Below are 25,407 nucleotides of genomic sequence, written 5' to 3' on the forward strand. Positions count from 1 at the left end.
ATTCCACTATAATCGCACAGTTATGTAATGGACGGCCTGGCTGGTCCGGGATATAGTGTATTTCTCAATAGCTCAGGAGGAGCCATTGCCAATTCTGTTCTTTAGATCGTCACATTGTCTGGTGAGGACAGGATCAGTTTCCTCCAAATCCACAGAACACTATGTAGGTCATCAATATGCAAATGTTCATCCATTTAATTAATGTTTGCACTGATAAAAAGTTGTGGAGCTGAATTTACAATTATCTATTAGGTTAAACCTGGTTATCCATCTCAAAAACGGACTGAAATGCGCCGGATAAGCAACTACAATGTCCTTATTTTTAAGCTTGCATTAAAGGGTTAAAGGGGCATTGTAAGATTCAATGATGTCTGATTAGATGTAGGTTCTAACCCAGGGACTTTGATTTATCCCACAAATAGAAGTCCCCTGCTGGATAAGACTGTTTAGATACAATATCACCTCTCTGTTGATCTCCGCCTGTTCGTCTCAGAGACTAGACTCTAGATTGCATGGAGGTCAGGGATCCCCATTCTGGAGATAGGTGTTGGTCCTGCATTTGTCAGACATGTATGGGTTATTATGAGGATTAGGATGCTACGTTAAAAGAGATTTTTGAATATTTTTTAAAGAATTATTGGGCATTTTATGTGTAGAAAAATATACTTTGGAATGGTTGACATCCCCCAAACTCCCCTGCTTTGAAGGTTTTTGTGTATTTTCTATATTACACCTTCATTAGGTAATGGAACAAAATCAATGTTGGAATATCAATTGACGTTGCTTTCTGGTTTTGGAAAACTCTTGTTCCTCAGCTACATTTTTTAATAAATATAAATTGTTATATTATTGCTATTATTACTATTTTTGCCTGCAGTGGTGATGTCACGTTGACAGCACTGCAGCCAATCAGTGAGCTCAGCATTTCTGAGCGTCTTGAGTACTCAACTCGGGTTGAGCTGCTGAGCTCAGTGACATAGCATGATATAAGTGATATGGAAACTTGTCTCTATGTGATGTATAAAATGACAGCCTGTCATTAGGTGGTTCATAACATGGTCGCCTGTCTCTTGATGATTTATAACGTGGCTTCCTGTCTCTAGGTGATGTATAACATGGCCGCCTGTCTCTAGGTGATGTATAACATGGCCGCCTTTTTCTAAGTTATGCATAACATGTTTTTCTCTGTCTAGGTGATTTATAATATGACCACCTGTCTCTAGGTGAGGTGTAATATGGCTGCCTGTCTCTAGGTGATGTATAACTTGGTTGCCTGTGTCTAGGTGATTTATAATATGACCGCCTGTCTATAGGTGGTATATAGTGTGTCCACCTGTCTCTAGGTGTTGTATGACATGGCCACTTGCCTCTAGGTGTTGTATAGCGTCGCCTCCTGTTTCTAGGTGATGTATAACATGGCCGCCTGTCTCTAGATGATGTATAACATGGCCGTCTGTCTCAAGGTGATCTATAGCATAGCCGCCTGGCTCTAGTTGATGTATAACATGACCTCCTATCTCTCCGCTATATATCAACATAAACTTGTATAACATGGCTTCCTGTATCTAGATAATATATAGCATGGCCTCCTGTCTTTTGGTGGTGTATAATGATGCCTCTTGTTTCTAGGTGGTATATAACATGGTCGTCTATCTCTAGATGATGTATTAAGTGACATCCTGTCTCTAGGTGATGTATAACATGGCCATGTGTCTCTGTGTGATGTATAATGTGGCTGTGTGTTTTTAGGTAATGTATAACATTACGTGTCTTTACGTGATGTTTAACATGGCCCTCTTTCTCTAGGTATTGTATAACATGACGTGTGTCTCTAGGTGATGTATGATGTGGCCCCCTGTCTCTAGGTGATGTATGACATGGTGCCTGTTTCTGGCTGATGTATAACATGGCCGCCTGCCTCTAGATGATCTATAACATGACAGCCTTCCTCTAGATGATATATAACATGGCCGCCTGTCTCTAGGTGATGTATAACATGACCACTTGTCTCTAGGTGATGTATAACATGGTTGCCTGTGTCTAGGTGATTTATAGTATGGCCACCTGTCTCTAGGTGGTATATAATGTGGCTGCCTGTGTCTCTGGGTAGTATATAATATGGCCACCTGTATTTTGGTGTTGCTTGACATGGCCGCTTGTCTCTAGGTGTTGTATAGCGTGGTTTCCTGTCTCTAGGTATTGTATAACATGACCATGTATCTCTAGGTTATGTATGATGTGGCCTCCTGTCTCTAGGTGATGTATGACATGGCCGCCGTTTTCTGGCTGATGTATAACATGGCCGGTTGTCTCTAGATATATAACATGGCAACCTTCCTCTAGATGATATATAACATGCCTGCCTGTCTCTAGGTGATGTATAACATGGCCGGTTGTCTCTAGGTGATGTATAACATGGTTGCCTGTGTCTAGGTGATTTATAGTATGGCCACCTGTCTCTAGGTGGTGTATAATATGGCCACCTGTCTTTTGGTGTTGCTTGATATGGCCGCTTGTCTCGGGTGTTGTATAGCATGGCTTCCTGTTTCTAGGTGGTATATAACATGGCCGCCTGCCTCTAGATGATGTATGACATGGCCGCCTGTTTCTAGTTAATGTATAACATGGCTGCCTTCCTCTAGATGATGTATAACATGGCAGCCTTCCTCTAGATGATGTATAACATGGCGTCCTAGGTAATATATAGCATGGCCTCCTGTCTCTTGGTGTATCATGATGCCTCTTGTGCCTTTAGAGTGTATAATATGGTCGTCTATCTCTAGGTGATGTGTAATGTGGCATCCTGTCTCTGTGATGTGTAATGTGGCCGTGTGTCTCTAGGTGATATATAATGTTGCCATGTGTCTCTAGGTGATGTATAAAATGGCCAAATATCTCGGTGACGTAGAACATGGACACCTGTCTGTAGGTGATGTATAACATAGCTGGGTGTCTCTAGGTGATGTATAACGTGACCATCTGTCTCTAGGTGATGTATTGCATGGCCTTATGTCTCTAAGCAATGTATAACGTGGACATCTTTCATTAGGTGATAAATGACGTGACCTCCTGTCTCTAGTTGATATTTGACGTGACCTCCTGTCTCTAGTTGATATATGACGTGACTTCCTTTCTCTTAGGCTATGTTCACACTTTGCGGATTCCACTGCGGATTTTTCCGCAGCAGAATTCCAAAATCCGCAGTGAAAACTTCCTTTCTCTTAGGCTATGTTCACACTCCGCGGTTTTTACTGCGGATTTATCGCGGTTTTTACTGCGGTTTCTTCTGCAAATTTTCATCTGCAGTTTCCTATTGGAGCAGGTGAAAATCCGCAGAAAAGAAGTGACATGCTGCGGAATGTAATCCGCAGCGTTTCCGCGCGGATTTTTCTGCAGCATGTGCACAGCGTTTTTTGTTTCCCATAGGTTTACATTGTAATGTAAACTCATGGGAAACTGCCGCGGATCCGCAGCGGTCAAATCCGCTGCGGATCCGCAGCAAAATCCGCAAAGTGTGAACATAGCCTAAATGCTGTATGACGTGGCCTCCTTTCTCTTGGTGATGTATAATGTGGCTTTCTGTCATTTGATGATGTATAACGTGGCCGCCTGTCTCGTTGATGTATGATGTGACCGCCTGTCTCATTGATGTATGATGTGACCTCCTGTCTCTAGGTGATGTATAACGTGACCTCCTTCCTCTAGGTGATGTATGATGTGACCTCCTTTCTCTAGGGGTTGTACAACGTGGCCTTCTGTCTCTAGGTGATGTATAACGGGACCTCCTGTCTTAGTGATTTATGACGTGGCCTCTTGTCTCTAGATGATGTATAACGTTGCCGACTGTCTCTAGGTGATGTATGATGTGGCCTCCTGTCTCTAGGTGATGTATGACATGGCCTTCTGTCTCTAGGTGATGTATGACATGTCCTTCTGTCTCTACATGATGTATAACATGGCTGTCTTCCTCTAGATGATGTATAACATGGCGGCCTAGGTAATATATACTGTAGCATGGCCTCCTGTCTCTTGGTGTATCATGATGCCTCTTGTGCCTTTGGAGTGTATAATATGGTCGTCTATCTCTAGGTGATGTGTATTGTGGCATCCGGTCTCTATGTAATGTGTAATGTGGCCGTGTGTCTTTAGGTGACATATAACGTTGCCATGTGTCTGTGATGTATAAAGTGGCCGAATATCTCGGTGACGTAGAACATGGACACCTGTCTCTAGGTGATGTATAACGTGACTGTCTGTCTCTAGGTGATGTATAGCATGGCCTTACGTCTCTAGGCAATGTATAACATGGACATCTTTCTCTAGGTGATATATGACGTGACCTCATGTCTCTAGTTGATACAGTATATGACGTGACTTCCTTTCTCTAGATCATGTATGACGTGGCCTTCTGTCTCTTGGTGATTTATAACGTGGCTTCCTGTCATTAGATGATGTATAACGTGGCCACCTGTCTCATTGATGTATGATGTGACCGCCTGTCGCGATGTATGACATGACCTCCTGTCTTGTTGATGTATGATGTGACCTCCTGCCTCTAGGTGATGTATGACGTGACCTCCTTTCTCTAGGTGTTGTACGACGTGGCCTTCTGTCGCTAGGTGATGTAAAACGGGACTTCCTGGCTCGGTGATTTATGACGTGGCCTCCTGTCTCTAGGTGATGTATGATGTGGCCTCCTCTTGATGATGTATGACGTGGCCTCCTGTCTCTAGGTGATGTATGATGTGGCCTCCTCTTGATGACGTATGACGTGGCCTTCTATCTCTAGGTGATGTATGGCATGGCCTCCTGTCTCTAGGTGATGTATGACATGGCCTCTTGTCTCTAGGTGATGTATGATGTGGTCTCCTCTGGTTGATATATGACGTGGCCTCCTGTCTCTAGGTGATGTATAACATGGCCTTCTGTCTCTAGGTGATGTATGACATGGCCTCCTGTCTCTAGGTGATGTATGACATGGCCTTCTGTCTCTAGGTGATGTATGACATGGCCTTCTGTCTCTAGGTGATGTATGACATGGCCTCCTGTCTCTAGGTGATGTATGACATGGCCTTCTGTCTCTAGATGATGTATGACATGGCCTCCTGTCTCTAGGTGATGTATGACGTGACCTCCTGTCTCTAGGTGACGTATGATATAGCCTCCTCTGGTGATTTATGATATGGCCTCTTGTCTCTAGGTGATGTATGATGTGGCCTCCTGTGTCTAGGTGATGCATGACATGGCCCTTGTTTCGGTAATGTATAACATGGCTGCTGTCCATGAATGAAATCATGGAAAATGCTCACAGATAAGATGAGGAGGAAATCCTAAGAAAAAATGAAGGAAAACAGCATAGAACACTGCAGTCATATCAGTGATAGATGTGACAACCAGGTGGCACTGCTGAGCACGTTCAGATATGTTGCTGTGAGACCTCTGTAGCAGCATGGGGGGATTTTCAGCATTTTCCTGCTCGTATGTCCAATCCATTTTTTTTTTGCATTTTAAGGAGCAGAATTAGAATCATATAATATCCTCTCGTAACCGACAGCTATGATAGCAAGTGTTCTAGATAGTGCAGATGGACCCTTATTATAAAGGAGGTATAAATATAAACAAATGGAAACCAGGGGAGATCTAAACAAATCAATGGGGCGCTGTGTGGCTCTGCGCGGCTCTGCAGAGGATGCCAATTCCATTGATCTTTTCCGCTTTTTCAAAATGAAGCAACTGGAAAGAGTAACTGGAAAAAATAACATCCTCAGACCTGGGATAAAAATGTAATCCATGGGGGTCGAGTGGCCAGGCTTATTTATTTGACAAATTATTTAAAGAGGACTTTTTGCCAGGTCAGAAGTGGCCAACATTTGCTATTACTTTATTCCTTCTTCTCCCCGAGTATATATGATATGGAAAATTTACAATGTGGTCTTTTTTTACAGTGGGAGTGGCTAGCAGTATAATAATGCAGATCAAGCTAGAGACACGCCCCCGAGGAACTGCAACCAACATGTGCTTGCTAAATAGCAGGTTTAAAAAGCCCATGTCTCTGGAACGGAATGGTGAACTTTAAAAAAAAAAAAAAAAAGAAGCAAGCAGCGAGCACAAAATAAGAGCAAACACTGGTCACTTTTGACCAGGCGACTGGTCCTGTTTAACCCCTAACACCGGACGTACTGGTATGCCCAATTTTGGCTCCCTGATTTCGATGCGAGATTAGGAGCTAAGCCTGCATCATTCAGACAGACACTGGCTATGTTATTCTGCCGGCACCTGCCTCTTAACAGCAATGAGTGGAGCTGAGCTGTTAACTACTTAATTGCTGATGTTAACCACTTAGTTGTCACTATTAATCTATGACAGCATCAGTTACTATGTGCAGTCCAAGGGGGCTCGTCGTATTGATCGCCCACCTCGTGATGCATCGCGAGGTGCCGAATAGCTGTGAAGGCAGTGTGTCATTTCCTGAAGACCTCTGTGCCTGCAATCACTGTGCTCCGTTGGAGCCTGTGGTTGAAGTTGAGAACCCACGGTGATTTTTGTTGCTATTTAATACAATGCTATAAATATTGTAAGCCTAAGAGGAATAAAAAAAAAAGAAAAAAAGTTTAAAAAAATCTATAAATTAAACAAATGCCCAGAATTGTGACTTTTATAGAAGTTGTATAGAAGTTGTATATATTGTAGCATGGCTAAAGGGTTTGTAGTCGATGGGAGGTATGTGCCACATAAGTGCCTGGTTGCTGTAATGTAGCCCGGAGTATTCCTTTCTTGCACATAATCTTGTATATGTGTTTCAGGACCTGTGGTAATGTCAGACCACATGGCTAATCATGTGATGGGTTACTGGGTGGGGTTAGCTCTTTATAAGACTGGCTAATCCTTTACACAGCAGATATGTGTGGAGGTGAAACCCTCCTGAGTGTGTTACGGCTTCAGGACTGAGCCGGATGAACTGGACACTTGCTTTTCTTTGCCTGAACCAAAGGCCCATTTTGCTTTCTGTTATTTGCCACATGGTTTATGAAGCAATAAACCCAGTGAACTTTAAAGGAACACGTCTCCTGAGTGTCAGCCGTCGCAGCTGAGTGAGTGAAATCCTTACAATTGGTGGTAGACGTGCGAGCAGCGTTCCCAGCGGAGACGTGAGTTTATTTTTGAATGTCCTGGGTCAAGGCTGTTGCAAGCCAGCAAGCATTGCCGGAGAAAATGGAGGAACTGCTGAAACACTTGGTCCAGATGCAGTCACAGCAGGAGAAAAGGCAGAGCCAGCAGGAGCAAAGGCAGCAAGAGACCAACAGGCTGTTGATGCAGCAGATACAACAGAGCCAGCAGGAGCAACGGCAGAGTCAGCAGGAGCAACGGCAGAGTCAGCAGGAGCAACGGCAGCAGATGCAGCAGAGCCAGCAGGAGCATCAGCAGCAGATGCAGCTTCTGGCAACCGCCATCCAGGGCAAGGCGAGCGCCCCAACCCCAGGTTTGGCTGATGACACCCACGTCCGGAAGACGGTAAGACGCGCATTGCAGAAAATGACTCCCGGGGATGATGTTGAGGCCTTCCTGACGGTGTTTGAGAGGGTCGCTGAGAGGGAAAAACTTCCGCCAGAGCAGTGGGCAGAGGTACTTGCGCCATACCTGACGGGAGAACCCCAGAAGGCGTACTATGATTTGACCTTGCAGGATGCCAAAGAGTATCACAAATTGAAAGCCGAGATTCTCGCACGTTTGGGGGTGACACTGACTGTCAGGGCACAGCGAGTTCACTCCTGGGGCTATCACCGGGACAAACCACCTCGTTCCCAAATGTTTGATCTGTTGCACCTGGTCCAGAAATGGCTGCAGCCAGAATCCTCTGCGCCTGCACAGATGGTAGAACGGGTGATGATGGATCGGTTTGTCCATTCCCTCCCGAGGCCTATACAGTCTTGGGTTGCCCAGGGTGATCCCCAGAATGCCGACGAGCTGATCGGACTGGTTGAGAGATACCAAGGGTTGGAAGGCTCCTTCGGGAGGCAGCCCATGCCGTACTGGGGGTCCCAGAAGGCAGCTGAGTCCCAAAAAGGGGTGGTGCGTCCAAGGTCACAAAGGGCGGGGGAGGTGGTGCCCAAGGTCCCCACGGGTGATATTATTTGTTGGAGGTGCCACAAGCCAGGACATATAGCTGCCCGTTGTTCCCAAACCACTGAGCAGATGGACTGCAGCATGGGACGCCGTTGTTCATACTATGCGTATCCAGCCTGTAGTGTGAACTCTCCATCCAACGAGGGACCTCAAGCGTGTCCCGTAAAGGTGAACGGTCGAGCAGTAACGGCACTGTTAGACTCGGGGAGCCTAGTGACCCTGGTGAGGGCCACTTTTCCTCTCCACCTGCTCCCAGGAAAGAAGGTCGGAGTGCGGTGCATACATGGTGATGCAAAGGACTACCCTATGGCCAGGGTGGACATTGAAACGGCATGTGGCACTGAGTCCCACATAGTCGGCGTGGTTCAGGACTTGTTGCACCCTATAATTATTGGCCGGGATTTCTGTTTGTTTTGGGATTTGTGGGGAAATGGTTCTGAGCTCCCTGGCAGGGAACCAGTGAACCCTGGAAGGGTATCGCCACACCCAGAGGCAGACAGTTTTCCTTTTTGTGTTCTGGTTGGGGATGAGGAGGAAGTATCCCCTACATCTGACATTCTGGAGTTAGAAGTTACCGGTGAAAATTTTGGGACTGCCCAACATAGGGACCCCACTCTGAGGGAAGCCTTTAATAATGTCACAGTTATTGACGGGGTGGTACCGGAGCCGGGGGCAGACACAAGATTTCCCCATTTTCTGTTGAGGGGGGAGTTGTTGTACCGTGTCACGAAAATACGGGAGGAGTTGGTAGAGCAGTTGATAGTGCCGGGTCCGTATAGACGGAAAGTGTTGGACATGGCCCATTCACACATCTTGGGTGGACACCTGGGGGTGGAAAAAACGCAGGAACGGGTTGTGCAGAGGTTCTATTGGCCTGGGTGTCACCGGGAAATAGTGAACTATTGCAGGTCCTGCCCTACATGTCAGCTAACTGCTCCTACTCCTCATTTCCGGAACCCCCTTGTGCCACTGCCCATTATTGAGGTACCGTTCGAGAGAATTGCCATGGACTTGGTCGGTCCCTTAGTTAAATCAGCTCGGGGCCATCAGTATATATTAGTCATCCTGGACTATGCCACACGCTATCCTGAGGCAATTCCCTTGAGAAATTCTTCCTCAAAAAGCATAGCCCGCGAGTTGGTCCATGTCTTTTCCCGGACAGGTCTGCCAAAGGAGATCCTGACTGACCAGGGTACATCTTTCATGAGCAAGGTGATGAGGGAGTTATGCAAAGCCCTGAAGATCTCCCAGTTGAGGACCTCGGTGTACCATCCCCAGTCAGATGGCCTTGTTGAGAGGTTTAACAAGACACTAAAGAGCATGCTGAGAAAAGCTATAGAGAAAGACGGTAGAGACTGGGATTGTCTCTTACCCTATCTGATGTTTTCCATTCGTGAAGTTCCACAGGCCTCCACAGGGTTCTCACCGTTTGAGCTTCTATATGGCCGACATCCACGAGGACTCCTGGATATAGCCAAGGAAACCTGGGAGGCCGAAGTCACACCCCACAGAAGCGTCATTGAGCATGTGGCCCTGATGCAGCAGAGGATTGCAAAGGTGATGCCTATCGTGAAAGAACACCTTCTCCAAGCACAAGAAGCTCAAGCCAGGGTCTACAACCGGTCTGCAAGAGTGAGGCAGTTCAATCCGGGAGACCGAGTTCTTGTGTTAGTTCCAACGGTGGAAAGCAAGTTCTTGGCCAAATGGCAAGGGCCATATGAGGTTGTCGAGAAACTTGGTGAGGTAAATTATAAAATTCACCAACCAGGAAGACGGAAACCATTCCAAGTTTACCATGTCAACCTCATCAAGCCATGGCAAGATAGAGAGCTGACAGCAACTCCATCATTGTTAAGCAACCCAGAAGGTGAGGTTGGAGCGGTTACTATAGCAGAGACGCTATCAAAGACCCAGAAACAGCAGTGCAGGGAGTTACTCCAGAAAAACAGGGACCTGTTTTCAGAATTGCCAGGATACACGAAGGTCATAGAGCACGAGGTCCTAACAGAGCCACATGTGCGGGTGAATGTGAAACCTTATCGTATTCCTGAGGCTCGTCGAGAAGTTATCTCCAAGGAAGTGGAGCGTATGTTGAGGCTTGGGGTCATTGAGGAATCCAAGAGCGGTTGGTCGAGCCCAATTGTCCTGGTCCCAAAACCTGATGGAGAGTGGAGGTTTTGCAACGACTATCGGAAGTTGAATGAAGTCTCCAAGTTCGACGCTTATCCCATGCCCCGTATTGATGAGCTCATCGAAAGGCTTGGGCACGCCAGATATATATCCACCTTGGATTTGACAAAGGGGTATTGGCAGATCCCCATGGCACAGGAAGCCAAGGAGAAGACGGCCTTTTCGACACCTGATGGATGCTTCCAATATGCCCGGATGCCGTTTGGCCTACAGGGAGCTCCGGCGACCTTCCAGAGGGCTATGGATAGAGTCCTTGCACCCCATAAGGCCTACGCTGCTGCGTACCTAGATGATATCGTCATCTTTAGCCCGGACTGGGAGAGTCATCTGGAGAAAGTCCAAGCGGTGTTGGATGCTATAAGAGAGGCCGGATTTACTATAAACCCGAAGAAGTGCGCCTTGGGTAAAGAAGAAGCTAAGTACCTTGGATACATAGTGGGTCATGGAGAAATAAAACCCCAAATCAATAAAGTGGAGGCAATCCAAACATGGCCAAAACCAGTTTCCAAGAAACAAGTTAAAGCCTTCCTGGGAATCGTGGGATATTACAGGAGGTTCATCCCAAACTTCGCCACGATGGCTGCGCCTCTGACTGACCTGCTAAAAGGGACAAAATCAGTAATGGTTAAGTGGTCCGAAGAAACAGAGTCAGCCTTCCAAGAAATGAAAAACGCTTTGTGTAAGCAACCCGTTCTGATGGCCCCAAACTTCAAGAAAGAGTTTATTCTTCAGACAGATGCCTCAGATGTTGGGGTGGGAGCAGTCCTTTCCCAAGAACTACATGGGGAGGAGCATCCTGTTCTCTATCTGAGTAGGAAGCTGTCCTCATCTGAAAAGAACTAGTCAGTCGTTGAGAAGGAGTGCTTGGCCATAAAATTGGCAGTGGACACATTGCGGTACTATCTGCTGGGACGTAAATTTAGACTGGTATCTGACCATGCCCCGCTTAGGTGGATGAGAGAAACGAAAGGAAGAAATGCTAGAGTCACCCGTTGGTTCTTAGCCCTGCAGGACTTCAGTTTCCATGTGGAACATAGGGCCGGAAAGCTGCACGGTAATGCGGATGCCCTATCGAGAATCCCTTGTTTAGTGGGGGAAAGTGCCAATCCCCACGGCTTTAGGCAGAGGGGTGAGGTATGTAGCATGGCTAAAGGGTTTGTAGTCGATGGGAGGTATGTGCCACATAAGTGCCTGGTTGCTGTAATGTAGCCCGGAGTATTCCTTTCTTGCACATAATCTTGTATATGTGTTTCAGGACCTGTGGTAATGTCAGACCACATGGCTAATCATGTGATGGGTTACTGGGTGGGGTTAGCTCTTTATAAGACTGGCTAATCCTTTACACAGCAGATATGTGTGGAGGTGAAACCCTCCTGAGTGTGTTACGGCTTCAGGACTGAGCCGGATGAACTGGACACTTGCTTTTCTTTGCCTGAACCAAAGGCCCATTTTGCTTTCTGTTATTTGCCACATGGTTTATGAAGCAATAAACCCAGTGAACTTTAAAGGAACACGTCTCCTGAGTGTCAGCCGTCGCAGCTGAGTGAGTGAAATCCTTACAATATACATATATACCGTATATATGTATATATTTTTTTTTACTTGGTGTAATTGCCACTGTTCTCCTGAATCTGGTGTGGTCTTTTTAGCCAACTCGGCGTGGTCATCAAGAAGACTGCCACTAGATAGCAAGATTTACATGTAGGGAAGGAGAGGCCATATCTCAAGAACGGAGAGGAGCAAGAACAAAAGAAAAACTATCCCGAATTCAGGAGAGCGGCGGCATTTAAACCAGATTAAAAAATAACATATTTATGCTAAGTGACAGATCCCCTTTAAGCCTCTTCCAGCCCTTTAATGTTTGTAACTGTGAGAACATCTCTAAATGCCGTACTGTTAACAGAGAAATGAAGTTGGCTGCTCCTGTAATCACATGCAGAAAATAGAATTTAAATAATCTGCCATGAGGAAACAAAAGCAGATTATAGAAAAATACATATGTATCTGGTCTTAGTAGTAAAACAAAAGCTAGGTTACACATTCCCTTTAAAGGTACCGTCACACTAGACGATCCGTGACGTTGCAGCGTCCTCGCTAGCGATATCGTCCAGTGTGACAGGCAGCAGCGATCAGGCCCCTGCTGTGCTGTCGCTGGTCGGGGAAGAAAGTCCAGAACTTTATTTGGTCGCTGGACTCCCCGCAGACATCGCTGAATCGGCGTGTGTGACACCGATTCAGCGATGTCTTCACTGGTTACCAGGGTAAACATCGGGTAACTAAGCGCAGGGCCGCGCTTAGTAACCCGATGTTTACCCTGGTTACCATCCTAAAGCGTCGGTCAGCCGGAAAGCAGAGCGGTGACGTCACCGCTCTGCTTTCCGGCCGCTGTGCTCACAGACAGTACAGGAGGAGTGCAGAGCACAGCGCTGGAGGACAGACAGCGGTAGGTAAGTATGTATTTTTTTTTAACTAAGCGGCCCTGCGCTTAGTTACCCGATGTTTACCCTGGTTACCGGATCGTTGTCGGTATCGCTGCAGCGTCGCTAAGTGTGACGGTACCTTAAGGCTATGTTCACCCTGAGGCACTTTGAGACTTCTGAAGCATTCTTTGCAGCCTTTTGAGTGGACAGTGCCTCATTTAGAGAGGTTTCCTTCAGGACCTGTTTCAAAGAAGTGACTTTTTTTTTTCCTTTCAATTTCGTATTTTTCAAGACCTCTTCAGTAAATAAAATCTCAAAAAACTTCTCATAGGAAGAGCAAAGTGGAATTTCCATAGCAATTTAGGTTTTTTTTTAGGAGGACTTTGGAGAGGATCCAAACCAAATGACTCCTCTAAAAATTCTATGTCAACATATTTATAAGGCTATGTGCACACAGCATTTTTTCTTCTGAGTTTCTGGAGCAGCAACTGAGCAGAAACTTAGAAACTTCATGTTTTTGAGAAATTTTGAAATTTGGAGAGTTTCCACTACATTTCTGCTCCCAAAACTGAAGGTACACGTAGCCCAAGGGTTGACACTGAGTATTTTTGCTTAGGTTTTGGTGCAGAAACTCCATGTTTTTGAGTTTTGAGGAGGATTTTGAAGAGTTTTTGCTCCAATAGCTCAACAAAAAGACTCAGTTTGAACACACTCTTAGGCTGTGTGCAAATGGAGTTTTATAATGTTTTCAAAACAGACCTCAACGGCGCCGGGCGGACTCCATGACTTTAATGGGGCATGTCAGACTTTTATCATGGTGTCTGGCAATGTATCCGAGTAAATAGCACTGCCCTGCTTTTTCTAACTTTTTTGATGGCCCAGAAATGAGAAGCTAGCCTTTGAATATTGGGTTTTGGAAAGCTTTGTGTCTCTGATGTAGTTTTCTGCCTGTGTTGCTCTGTCCTTTCTGTGATCACGTACCATATTCATTGTGTGTTGTTCATCAGACTCATCCATCCATCAGACCCTCCCGCCACTCTAAAGTTCACAAGATCCCAGAACACAGTTGTTCCCACCATTCTTCCATCAATGCATCAGAAATGGTAAGACTCTATCTCTACATGTACCTATTGTGTTGTTAAAGGGGTATTCCGGGCCCCAGTGCAAAAGCGTCAACAAGGCCCCCAACCGTTACGGTCTTGCTAGCCTTGGTCTTCTTTTGGGGCCCCCTAGTCTCCCCTCACATACTAAACTTGGCTATTCACTTCATCTTCATGTGGATATGCCAAAAATATTCAATAGATATAGGTCCCATTAACCTTGAGTATGGGGCTGTGACACACCCCACAGTAAATAAAGAGGTGGTTGGAATTCCCCTACAAATAATAAAGAACTCCTACCACCACTGACAATGGCGCCTCAGGGCCACATTCTTGGCTCCTGCATCTGCTATGTATTTATGGTATGCTATAAATGTTAGACGTTGGAATACCCCTTTAAGCTGTATTATGTTATATAGCATTTTATGTAGAATGGTGCACATAAAATGATCGGCAGTCCAAAATTGGACATGTCAGAAAACCTTCTGTCCATAGACCTGCAGAACAGTCGGGAAGCCACATACACATCCCTCCAATATCAGTCGATGTTACAGTTAAAATAATAGTCCCACATGTCACCCCAGTGATCTGAACCTTAGATGTCACTGTAAAGCTGGATTTACATGACTATTATTTTAACTGTTGAGATTACAACCTTAGGGGTGCTGTTTGGGATCACTTGAAAGGAGCTGCAGCACCCAGCACAAGTTCTGGAAAATAGTGACGCTGTGACTTGGGGGGCATATCATGTTATAATAATATTCTTAAATTATATAGTGTCAACATATTCCTCAGCACATTACACTTCTGCAGACACATGAGCTAGTCACCAGTCACATGCCCCAACAGATGTGAAATGCCATTAAGTACATGGAATGTGAGGGGTACTGGGACCACGAGCAAGAGAATATTGCAGAAGTGAGGGGTTGTATGCAGATAAAAGACACGACTAAAGAATGCAATAGACTTTCCTTCATAATATCTGTATCTAGTGCATACTTCCAACTCTGATTGCCTTGGGTAGCGCATTCCAGAAAGCTTGCGTAGCACAAGAGAATTCTTAAAGGCAAGATGGTGAGTTTTGGATTGTGGCGTTTGTAGAGCCCCCTGTACACATTAGAGTAACATCGGCTGATATTGGAGGGATGTTTATGTGGCTTCCCGACTGTTGTGCAGGTCTCTGGACATAAGGTTTTCTGACATGTCCAATTTTGGACTGCCGATCCTTTTATTTTCTGAGAAGTAGGCTGAAGAGAGGTGTATGGAGGAGTCGGGAGACAAATCTGGACCACCACAGCTGGCTTAAAGTGTATGGGGGAGGAGGGGGTGATCTTTAATCTTAGATAATTGGTAGGATGGAGAGCATGGGTTATGTGGTTGATACAGATGAGTGAATAGATGTAGGGAGGAGCATCGCTGTGGATTCTGTAGTGCATGAGCAGCTCTGGTGGCGGAGGAGGCACCAGTGTAGCTGCTGGACAGTATTATCAGCCTGGCTGCTGCATTAACGATAGAGCGGAGAGTTTCGCCAGGTAGAAACGGATTAGTAATAGGTTAAAATCATCATCACAAGAATGAACAAACAACAACAGTGTTTGCTTTTCCCAAAATTACAGAAGGGATAATTGGGGAAATCTTTGAACATCCAGGTGACAGGAGTGTGCGAGTGTTGGATCTAGCAAGTGATTTTGTTTTTCTAATCCTGGACAGTTCTTTGTAAGTAGATACCACAGGCAGATAACTTAGTGCCAGAACAGCTGTCCTTACACTGACATGGACATTCAGCATTGCACTTTTCATGTCTCATGTATAACAACATTTAAAGGGGTATTTCCCATAGTCCTAAATTATTATTTATCAGATAGAGCTTGTAAATACACACAATTTACTATTTACTAAAATTTTCATTTTTTCTAGAGATATTCCCACTTTTCTTTTGTTTACAGCTTGTTGCTTTGGACACCGACCACTGTTGGTGGCTAAACATGCACATTGCGTAAATGCTCTTTTATATTGCGCTTGTAAATGCTGTTTTAAACCTGGCCAAGGTTTTCCTAGAGCATGATGTTACCTCCTAATCCTGGCTAGCTTTAATCAGTGCTTACAAGTTAGAGAGCAGCGGTGGTCGAGCTCCTAGGCAACAAACTATAAACAAAAGAACGACTGCAAATGTTAGTAAGTATCAAATTAATAGTGTTTGTTTTTACGAGCTCTAGCCAACGATATCAGACTATGGAGCTGGGAATAACCCTTTAATCAAACTAAATGTTTCAAATTATTGCACAAAATAACAATATATAAAGGTACCTTCACACTCAGCGACGCTGCAGCGATACCGACAACGAAGTCGATCGCTGCAGCGTCGCTGTTTGGTCGCTGGAGAGCTGTCACACAGACAGCTCTCCAGCGACCAACGATCCCGAAGTCCCCTGGTAACCAGGGTAAACATTGGGTTACTAAGCGCAGGGCCGCGCTTAGTAACCCGATGTTTACCCTGGTTACCAGCGTAAACGTAAAAAAAACCAAACACTACATACTTACCTTCTGCTGTCTGTCCTCGGCGCTGTGCTTTCCTGCACTGACTGTGAGCACAGCGGCCAGAAAGCAGAGCGGTGACATCACCGTTGTGCTTTACGGCCGGCGCTCACAGCCAGAGCAGAGAAGCAGAGCGCCGGGGACAGACAGCGGAAGGTAAGTATGTAGTGTTTTTTTTTTTTTACATTTACGCTGGTAACCAGGGTAAACATCGGGTTACTAAGCGCGGCCCTGCGCTTAGTAACCCGATGTTTACCCTGGTTACCAGTGAAGACATCGCTGAATCGGCGTCACACACGCCGATTCAGCGATGTCTGCAGGGAGTCCAGCGACTAATTAAAGTTTTGGACTTTCTGCAGCGACCAACGACATCACAGCAGGATTCTGATCGCTGCTGCCTGTCAAACTGAACGATATCGCTAGCCAGGACGCTGCAACGTCACGGATCGCTAGCGATATCGTTCAGTGTGAAGGTACCTTTAGTCATCACATCCTACTGTTCTGCCCCATACGCCTATAACGTACTGACTAAAGGGGTTGTCTACTGCTAGAATACTGATGACCGATCTTTAGGATAGGTCATCACTAACAAATCTGTGTACGTAGCCTGCTGGGTACTGTAGATCAGTTTCTACTCATTTGTACAGGAGCTGATCTGCAGTACCTGGAGCAGCCACTACTTAGTGGGTGACGCTGTAGAGTTCCCCCACATCCACTGTTTGCAGCTGGATAGGTGATCAGTAAGGTAGGATGGCACACCACTCTCCGACTTCCTGGCGGTGCCCTCCTGATTAACTGACACTTCAGACCAGCGACATGGTTGTACCTCTCAGAACCGTACGCTCACCTAGATTTCGGAGGGGCTCATGGTAGTCACTATTGCATTTGTTTTGCAGATTTTCCTACAAAATCTTGCTGTTTTTTACTGTTTCCATTCTCTTGCAGGCAATGTGGTTTCCTTATTTGATGCCCTATGGAAAAATGCAAAACAAACTTGTCTCTGCTCCTTTTTACATCTGCACACACTGACTTGCTGCATTATTCTTGTATTTATACGGCGATGCGTTCACACCCACATTTCATCCTTTTTTTTCTTGCGAGATTCACATATATTTCTGTGTTTTTTTATCATGTGCAACCCTCAGCTCATTGTGTCTTATTCATTAGACCCACCCAAGCATTACTCCTCAAGATAAGGGTCACCGGATGTTTGAACACAGTTGTTCCCATCATGCGTCCATCAGTGCCGCAGCAATGGTAAGAATCGCTCCTCGTTTAGCTGGTGTTGGCTTCCTTGGGGGCAGTGCTTCCTTGGAGAATTATGCAAATTGCCTCTCTACTAGAAGTAAGAAATATGTCTCTAGCACCACCTATAGGTAGCTGCCCAGTAAATCTATCAACAGATGCATGTCTCTGCTTTGTTTGATATTGGTAGCTTATGTTTTAAGATATTTTGATGGGCCAGACTTTGACTTACAGGGTAGCTGTAATAATTTTTTGTTAGGGCTAATTAGTTCAATTTTAGGTGTTAAAGGGACCTTTCTTTGTTTCTTTAAAGGGGACTTTTTACCAGGTCAAGAGTGGTCACTTTTTGCTCTTATTTTAGTCCAACTGTTTTGCTTAGTAATCAGTTTTTTATTTTTTTTTCTAAATCTGCCATGCGGTTCGAGCGCTGTGGGCCTTTTTATTTAGTGCTAATTATTATGGTCTTTAACGGGGCATGGCTTACAGAATAATTGTGTAAAGCATAAAGACACACTCTAGAGTATCCTGTGAGCTCCACCCCCTCTGAAAAGACCATAAAAATTGGCACCAAAAGAAAAATGTCCATAACTTTAAAACCATGTGGTGGATTAAAGAATATATTTACATTCAGGAGAGCAGTGGGAATAAAGTAAGAGCAAAAACTGCCCACTTTGGATCTGGTGACAGGACATTTAAATTAAATTCTTCCATTCAATTTAAAATAAAAATACTGGAGCATTTTTCCTTTGTCTTCTACATTGTGCTATTCCTTTAAAATTCCTTCTGGAAAAGCATAATGATATATTTCCATTCTCTCTGTCACAGAGGGAGAGACCCCATACAGTGTGATCTGTGAGCATTGATTAGACAGAGGAACAGCACAAAACAGAGGTCTAAGAAAAGGTGACCTAGAATTAGAAGTTAAAAGTGAAGTTAGCGTGTCATTTTGGATGCAATTTAAACACTGAACATTTTATAGTTTTATAGTCCTGACCATAGGCTCATGTTTCTAGGATGACCCGGATTGACCCATTTAAAAGTTACTGTTTGACTGGACAATGGGCTAATGTATGGTCTTCTATTTCAAATACCCTGTGTTTCCTCAACTCCTCTCTATACAGTCTCGATATTCTAGCGAGAGATGAAGGAGGTAACGTTCCCAGTCTGTCCCTTCAGTTTCCACCAGCATCTTGAGCATTTGTTTTAGAGTTCCATTATAACGTTCACATAGTTGTTGGTCTGAGGATGATGGGGACTGGCTTCAAGATGCTGCACTTGTATTTTTTTGTAGAGACTTTCCATCTGTCCTCCGATCAGTTAACATCTTCCTGGGGAACCCCACATGAGACAATACAATCCATAGTGCATCGGCCACTGGGCCACTAGTCAACAACTTGTACAATAGAGAATATGCCAGGGCCGCTAGGTATTGCAAATGGCCCAGTGATATCCACAGCCACACGTTGGAAAGGCTCATCAACCATTGTTAGTGTTATAGATGGGCTTTTACTCTTTTGCCCAGCAAGAGGAATCTCATGAGCAATTCTTAATAACTGTTCCTGGAACGGATAGGAGACAGCAAGATGCTTTTCGCAGTCCCAATCCTCTGTTTTGTCATGGGGGAGAGTCTCTTTATGCAGCTTCCCCTGGTTCCAGTGTTTTCTCTCCTTGTCAGACCCAGCAGGGGGTTTGTGGAAACAGGAGTGTTAGTGGTTGCTTTTGTCTGCTGGCCTCGCTGTCTTTAGATAGACCATATAGACCAGGCCTCATCCCATTGAATGCCTGGCCTCCTTTTCCCATTTGCAGAATACTACTCAGACATCGCAGGGTGAGGGTAAAAAGTGTGGCAATACTTTATTGAACCACCAACAGACAATAACATATAGAACAGTCCTAGTAAATACAAAGATGGTGCAAATTACAGAGACTCACCCTGGATTAGATCATCTTCGACTTAGGGGATTCCAGGGCCAACTACCCCCACCAGAGGTACCCTGCTTTTGGTGGGCACTCATGACATGCTTAGGAAGCTGACAGTCCATTGAGGTACAAGCCAGGTTACCTGATTATTCCCTCACGGTTTCTCTAATGTCTCCATTGGGACAGGTGAATAGAGGGCCCCAACCTGCCTTCTCTGAACATCTCTATGGGGTCAGGTGACCGGAAGGTTCCAACCGGGCTTCTCCGAGTGTCTACATGGGTTCAGTGATGGTCAATGGAGCAGATCTGTATTCCTCCAGCTAGGCCGTAGTCCTTTAAGCTGGCATCCTGTAGAATGGCAAATTTGTATTCCTCTTAATGGAGCCATGGTGACTTGGCTGTTGTTCTGTAGAGTCTCTTTTTGCAGTAGGATAAAGATCCTTTTTATACCCACATCTATAGTTCATGCCATCATCCACACGTCAGGGGGATAGTGGGATCTGGTCAACTGTCATTGTTTGAGTATTTAATCAATCTGCATAGTTTGTCCTTCACTGTTTGCAGGTCAACAAGATACATGGACTTTTAAAATGGGTAATCAACATATTAGCAAACATCGATTGTTCAATGACCATGCATCCCTGTCCTCCAAGGATAGCAGCACAATAACTGTAGGAGCAGATATAGGTAAACAGCATCTATTCAGCAATTTGCTGCAGTGATGTTCTCCCAGTGAACTGGTGAACGCACCTCTGTAACCGTGAGATTTTCATGGTGCTAGCTTGGAACTCACTGAGGTCACCGCAGTTCAGCCCGGCTGGGAACGAATCCTCAGTGACTGGCAGTAACCTCGATGACGTCACCACTAGTCACTGAGTCTGTGCTCGCAGCAGCTCATTCACCAGTGGTTCTCAGCCTGGATGGTCGCATCTTAGCACCACCCCGGTTGAAAACTGTTTATCCCCCAGACATTGATTACGGCATGGGGCAGAACGACGGAGTGGTGAGGGATATTGTTGTTTTTTAATTTTGTTTTCTTACAGGAGATGAAGGATTCAGTGGAATTAGGCATAACTGTGGTATTATTGGAATTAGGTATAACTGTGTTTGTTATTTTTAAATAAAAAAAAAGTAATAGTGTTTTGTTTTATTTCAAATAAAATTTTTTATTCTGGATGTGTCTTTATTTACCATATAACTATAGGATTAGAAATGGATTTGTTTCAAAAAACTGACCGTCACATCCAAACATAGACTAAGTGTGAACAGGTGCTGAACCTAGAGTCGCCAACTCGTATATAGTCAAGTAAATCAGGCAGCACACTGCAGCGCTAAAACATGCAAACATGAAACACGAAAATTGAACTGCATTACTGCACTAGAAATATGAAAAATGAGAGCGTTTAGCGCATAAAAATAGCCAATTTTATGTGTACCTAGTAGCCACTTTACGGCATCTCTCTTATACCAGGTCCTAAACTTGCCTTTCCTCGCTGAGAATAAACGTCTCCATCTGAATGGGTACCTGTGAAACCTCTTCTTAGACTAAAATTCTCTCTCTCTGTGGAGGGGTATTGGACCTGCTATAATTAAAACACCTGTGGCTAGGAGGTGGAGTGCTCGATCAGAAGGCTAAAGAATACATTTAAAAAAACTGACCGTCACATCCAAACATAGACTAAGTGTGAACAGGTGCTGAACCTAGAGTCGCCAACTCGTATATTGTCAAGTAAATCAGGCAGCACACTGCAGCGCTAAAACATGCAAACATGAAACACGAAAATTGAACTACATTACTGCACTAGAAATATGAAAAATGAGAGCGTTTAGCGCATAAAAATAGCCAATTTTATGTGTACCTGGTCGCCACTTTAAGGCATCTCTCTTATACCAGGTCCTAAACTTGCCTTTCCTCGCTGAGAATAAACGTCTCCATCTGAATGGGTACCTGTGAAACCTCTTCTTAGACTAAAATTCTCTCTCTCTGTGGAGGGGTATTGGACCTGCTGTAATTAAAACACCTGTGGCTAGCAGGCGGAGTGCTCGATCAGAAGGCTAAATAATACATTTCAAAAAACTCCATTCAGATGGAGACGTTTATTCTCTATTTTTATACTGTGGAGGGGCACCAAGGAGGCCTTTGGTAATTTTGTGGCATCCCTCAACAATAATGAAATTGGTCTCAGCTTCACTTTTGAAATACAGGAGGAAAAACTACCTTTTCTGGACATTCTCATCTCAAAATCTAGGGGAGGGGAATGTCTGGAAACTACTGTGTACAGAAAACCATCTGCAACCAACTCCTTGTTAAGGTGGGATAGCCACCACCCCTTCTCCCTGAAAAAGGGAATCCCCAAGGGCCAGTACCTTAGACTGCGCCGCAATTGCTCTAGCCAAAGGGATTTCAAAGCCAAAGCTGATGATCTTCGGCAGAGGTTCCTAGCTAGAGGCTATCCGGACTGGATTCTCAGAGAAGCATTTCGCCATGCGAATGCACGTGAGAGGGGGACTTTGCTGTTGCCCATAAATAGAGAGGAAGAGACTCCCAAAGAGACTAGGGTTATCTGTACCTACAACAATGGGGCAGGACCCGTTAGGGACATTCTGAGAAAACATTGGGGGATTCTGGGGATGGACGGGGATCTAAATGACATTATTGGCAGAGAACCAAACATTACCTATCGGAGGGGCAGAACTCTGGGAGACAGACTCATGCATAGCCACTTTACTACACCAAGAAAGGAGACATGGCTTCCCCAAAGACCAGCAGGTTGCTTTAAATGTGGAACCTGTGTGGCGCGTGATTTCATTCTTACTGGAAAATAATTCCTTGATGAGAATACACAGCAGACTTATACCATCAGGGATTTCATTAACTGTAGAACTGCAGGAATCATATATAGGGCTAGATGTGCCTGTGGCGTCACCTATATTGGTAAAACCATCAGGGAATTCAGACGACGAGTAGGGGAACATCTGGGGGATGTACGAAATAAGAGTGACACCCCGATCGCTAAACACGTCAATGATATGCATGGGGGTGATCCTAGGGTCCTGCGATTTATGGGGATTGATAAGGAGCACCCTCCAGTCAGGGGGGGTGACCTGGATAAAATGCTTCTACAGAGAGAAGCGAGATGGATCTTCCTCCTGGACACATGCCAACCCCGTGGCTTGAATGAACAGCTTAACTATAGTTGTTTCTTATAGATTCCCCCCCCCTCCGCATGTCTACCACATTTCCTTTCCTATTCCCTTCCTGTTCCTTTTATGATTATGTATACTTATTGTGTCGGTTTATGTAATTAATAGCAGTTCTGTTTGATGGGTTCTCAACTGGTTTACTGCGCCAAAGAAAGCAAGAATCGTTATGATCCATTTGGATCTGTTTGGGAATTGGCCATTGCTTTATCCCTCGTAGTCATCTAGGTAACTACGTAACAGATGTCGTTGTGACTTTAGCATGTGACACTGTTTGATCTAGATTGGGCTATCTTTGTTCTCTTTTTTTCTTATGTGCATCCATTTTTATATACACTTCACATAGTCGTCATATGGTATATTGTGTCAGCCCTTACTATAACAGGAGAGTTATTTTACCCGTTGGCGTTTTCTGCGAGAGTCTCTAGCCCTCCCCCTGTCTGGACTCACAGGTCATCTCCACCTACTTGCCTATTTATCATATATGTGCATCCCGTAGGCCTAGATTTAGGTCTTGTCTAGAGCTCACAAGCCTCTAGCCCTCCCCCCGTTCTGGACTCACAAGTCATCTCCGCCTACTTGTCTATTTATCATATATGTGCACCCCGTAGGCTTAGATTTAGGTCTTGTCTAGGGCTCACAAGTCTCTAGCCCTCCCCCTGTCTGGACTCACAAGTCATCTCCGCCTACTTGTCTATTTATCATATATATGCACCCCGTAGGCTTAGATTTAGGTCTTGTCTAGGGCTCCGTTACATTCCGGATGCCCCCACTAAACTTGCGCTAACCGGCGCCGCGCGGCTGTGGATGAGGTAGTCGGCTTGCGTTTCAATTTTGGAATGCATTCACCTAGGTAATATGCAAGCGCCGACCAGGACGTGACGTTTACAAGAGGGCGCTGCTACTTCCGGTGTTCGCGTCCCCCATGTGTCAGTGTTTACAGTCCGGTTACCATGCACATACACATGGTGAGTAGTATGATGGTACTCCATCTGATGGCCACTTTTAACATTCTTATGCCCCAATTGCATTTGGGGGGGTGCACCTGTGTTTAGCATACCCCGTTTTTATGTTTTGGCATGATATATGGTTTTTGAGCATACCACTGCATGACGCTTCTGACTGCGCCATATACGTTTGTACATGGGGGCGTGCACCGCATTTCACATATAATGATGCCGGCATGTCTCTTATATCTCCATGAGTGCTTGTCTTGCATTAATACCTGTAGCAGCACTATGTTTTTGTATATATGATTTTGCATACTTTTTATTAAGATATAGGCATTGTTAATATCTCTCGGGCATAATTGTCATGTGACACCTTTGACCACGATCTGAATTTTTGTACTTATAACATATTGTGCACTATGTGGCCATGGTCCGCTCCGAGTTTTCTCAAACTCCAGACATTGCTGATTAGGGGGAGGGGTCTTTGGATATATAGGGAGACTCTTTGGTAATGGACTGTAGTCTACCAGAGACTGTGGGCACAGATGGTCGCTTCCAGTTTGGGAGACCTAGCCACTGCAGGCCCCTTACTTTGCACGGACTTTTTCTGACAATTTATGTGCCTGTTGGCACCTCCTTCTATGTGACTCTCCTGATGATGCTCCATGACCGGAGTTGAAACGCGTAGGGAGGAAGAAATTGGACTTTAAAGGATTAAGGACTCTGCCTTTATATACATTGGGTGTGTTGGTCCCCTTTAGTGAGGTCCATTTGGGGCCTGTCCTTGTTAGGACAGGAGTTACACAGGGGCTACAGGGTAGATATTTGAACCTTAACCCTGTCTCTGCTTTACAAACCCTGGATCTCTTGTGTGTCGTTTGGAAGTATACGGTGTCCGGCAGCTTGGGTGAGATCAAACCATTTTGTTTTTATATTGAGCACTGGTTCACCTGAGCACTTTATTCGTTGTCTGTGTCCTGTTGGGTGCGCATTTTTTAGCATTTTTTCATTAAAGGTTATGTTTTATTTAGTGGATATCCTCCACAGCTGATTCTGACCTGTTCACACTTAGTCTATGTTTGGATGTGACGGTCAGTTTTTTGAAATGTATTCTTTAGCCTTCTGATCGTGCACTCCGCCTCCTAGCTTCAGGTGTTTTAATTACAGCAGGTCCAATACCCCTCCACAGAGAGAGAGAATTTTAGTCTAGTAAGAGGTTTTCACATGTACCCATTCAGATGGAGACGTTTATTCTCAGCGAGGAAAGGCAAGTTTAGGACCTGGCATAAGAGAGATGCCGTAAAGTGGCTACCAGGTACACATAAAATTGGCTATTTTTATGCGCTAAACACTCTCATTTTTCATATTTCTAGTGCAGTAATGCAGTTCAATTTTCGTGTTTCATGTTTGCATGTTTTAGCGCTGCAGTGTGCTGCCTGATTTACTAGAAATGGATTTGTGTCTTATAGACTCCTCTCCTTTTACTAAGCAATACAACTGACAATACAAAGGTGACATCAACCCCACTAATATGAATCCGACTTTCCACCGCTAATAGATACATCTCTTTGGGGCGGCTGCGAGCTGCTATTTTTAGGCTGGGGGGCCAATATTCATGGCCCCTTACCAACCTGAGAATACCATCCCCCAGCTGTCTCCTTTTGCTTGGCTGGTTGTCAAAATGGGGGGACTCCGCCGTTTTTTTTTTTTTAATTATTTATT

At 44.9% G+C, this 25,407-nt stretch overlaps 1 protein-coding gene across 40 annotated transcripts in view; it reads left to right on the top strand.

The window, feature by feature from the left end:
* The window catches only part of GPHN (gephyrin), a 490,719-nt gene that overhangs the window by 271,817 nt on the left and 193,495 nt on the right, over window positions 1–25,407 (top strand). For 24 of the 40 annotated variants that reach the window (XM_069726492.1, XM_069726580.1, XM_069726522.1 and 21 more), the window contains exons 8-9: window positions 13,742–13,837; window positions 17,537–17,626. The exons of the other annotated variants lie outside the window; for them this stretch is intronic. In XM_069726492.1, coding sequence (XP_069582593.1) covers window positions 13,742–13,837; window positions 17,537–17,626 — 186 coding nt within the window. The remainder of the gene's footprint in view (window positions 1–13,741; window positions 13,838–17,536; window positions 17,627–25,407) is intronic. 40 annotated transcript variants of the gene reach the window in all.

Source organism: Ranitomeya imitator, chromosome 1 (assembly GCF_032444005.1).
Source record: "Ranitomeya imitator isolate aRanImi1 chromosome 1, aRanImi1.pri, whole genome shotgun sequence".
NCBI classification, from domain to species: Eukaryota; Metazoa; Chordata; class Amphibia; order Anura; family Dendrobatidae; genus Ranitomeya; species Ranitomeya imitator.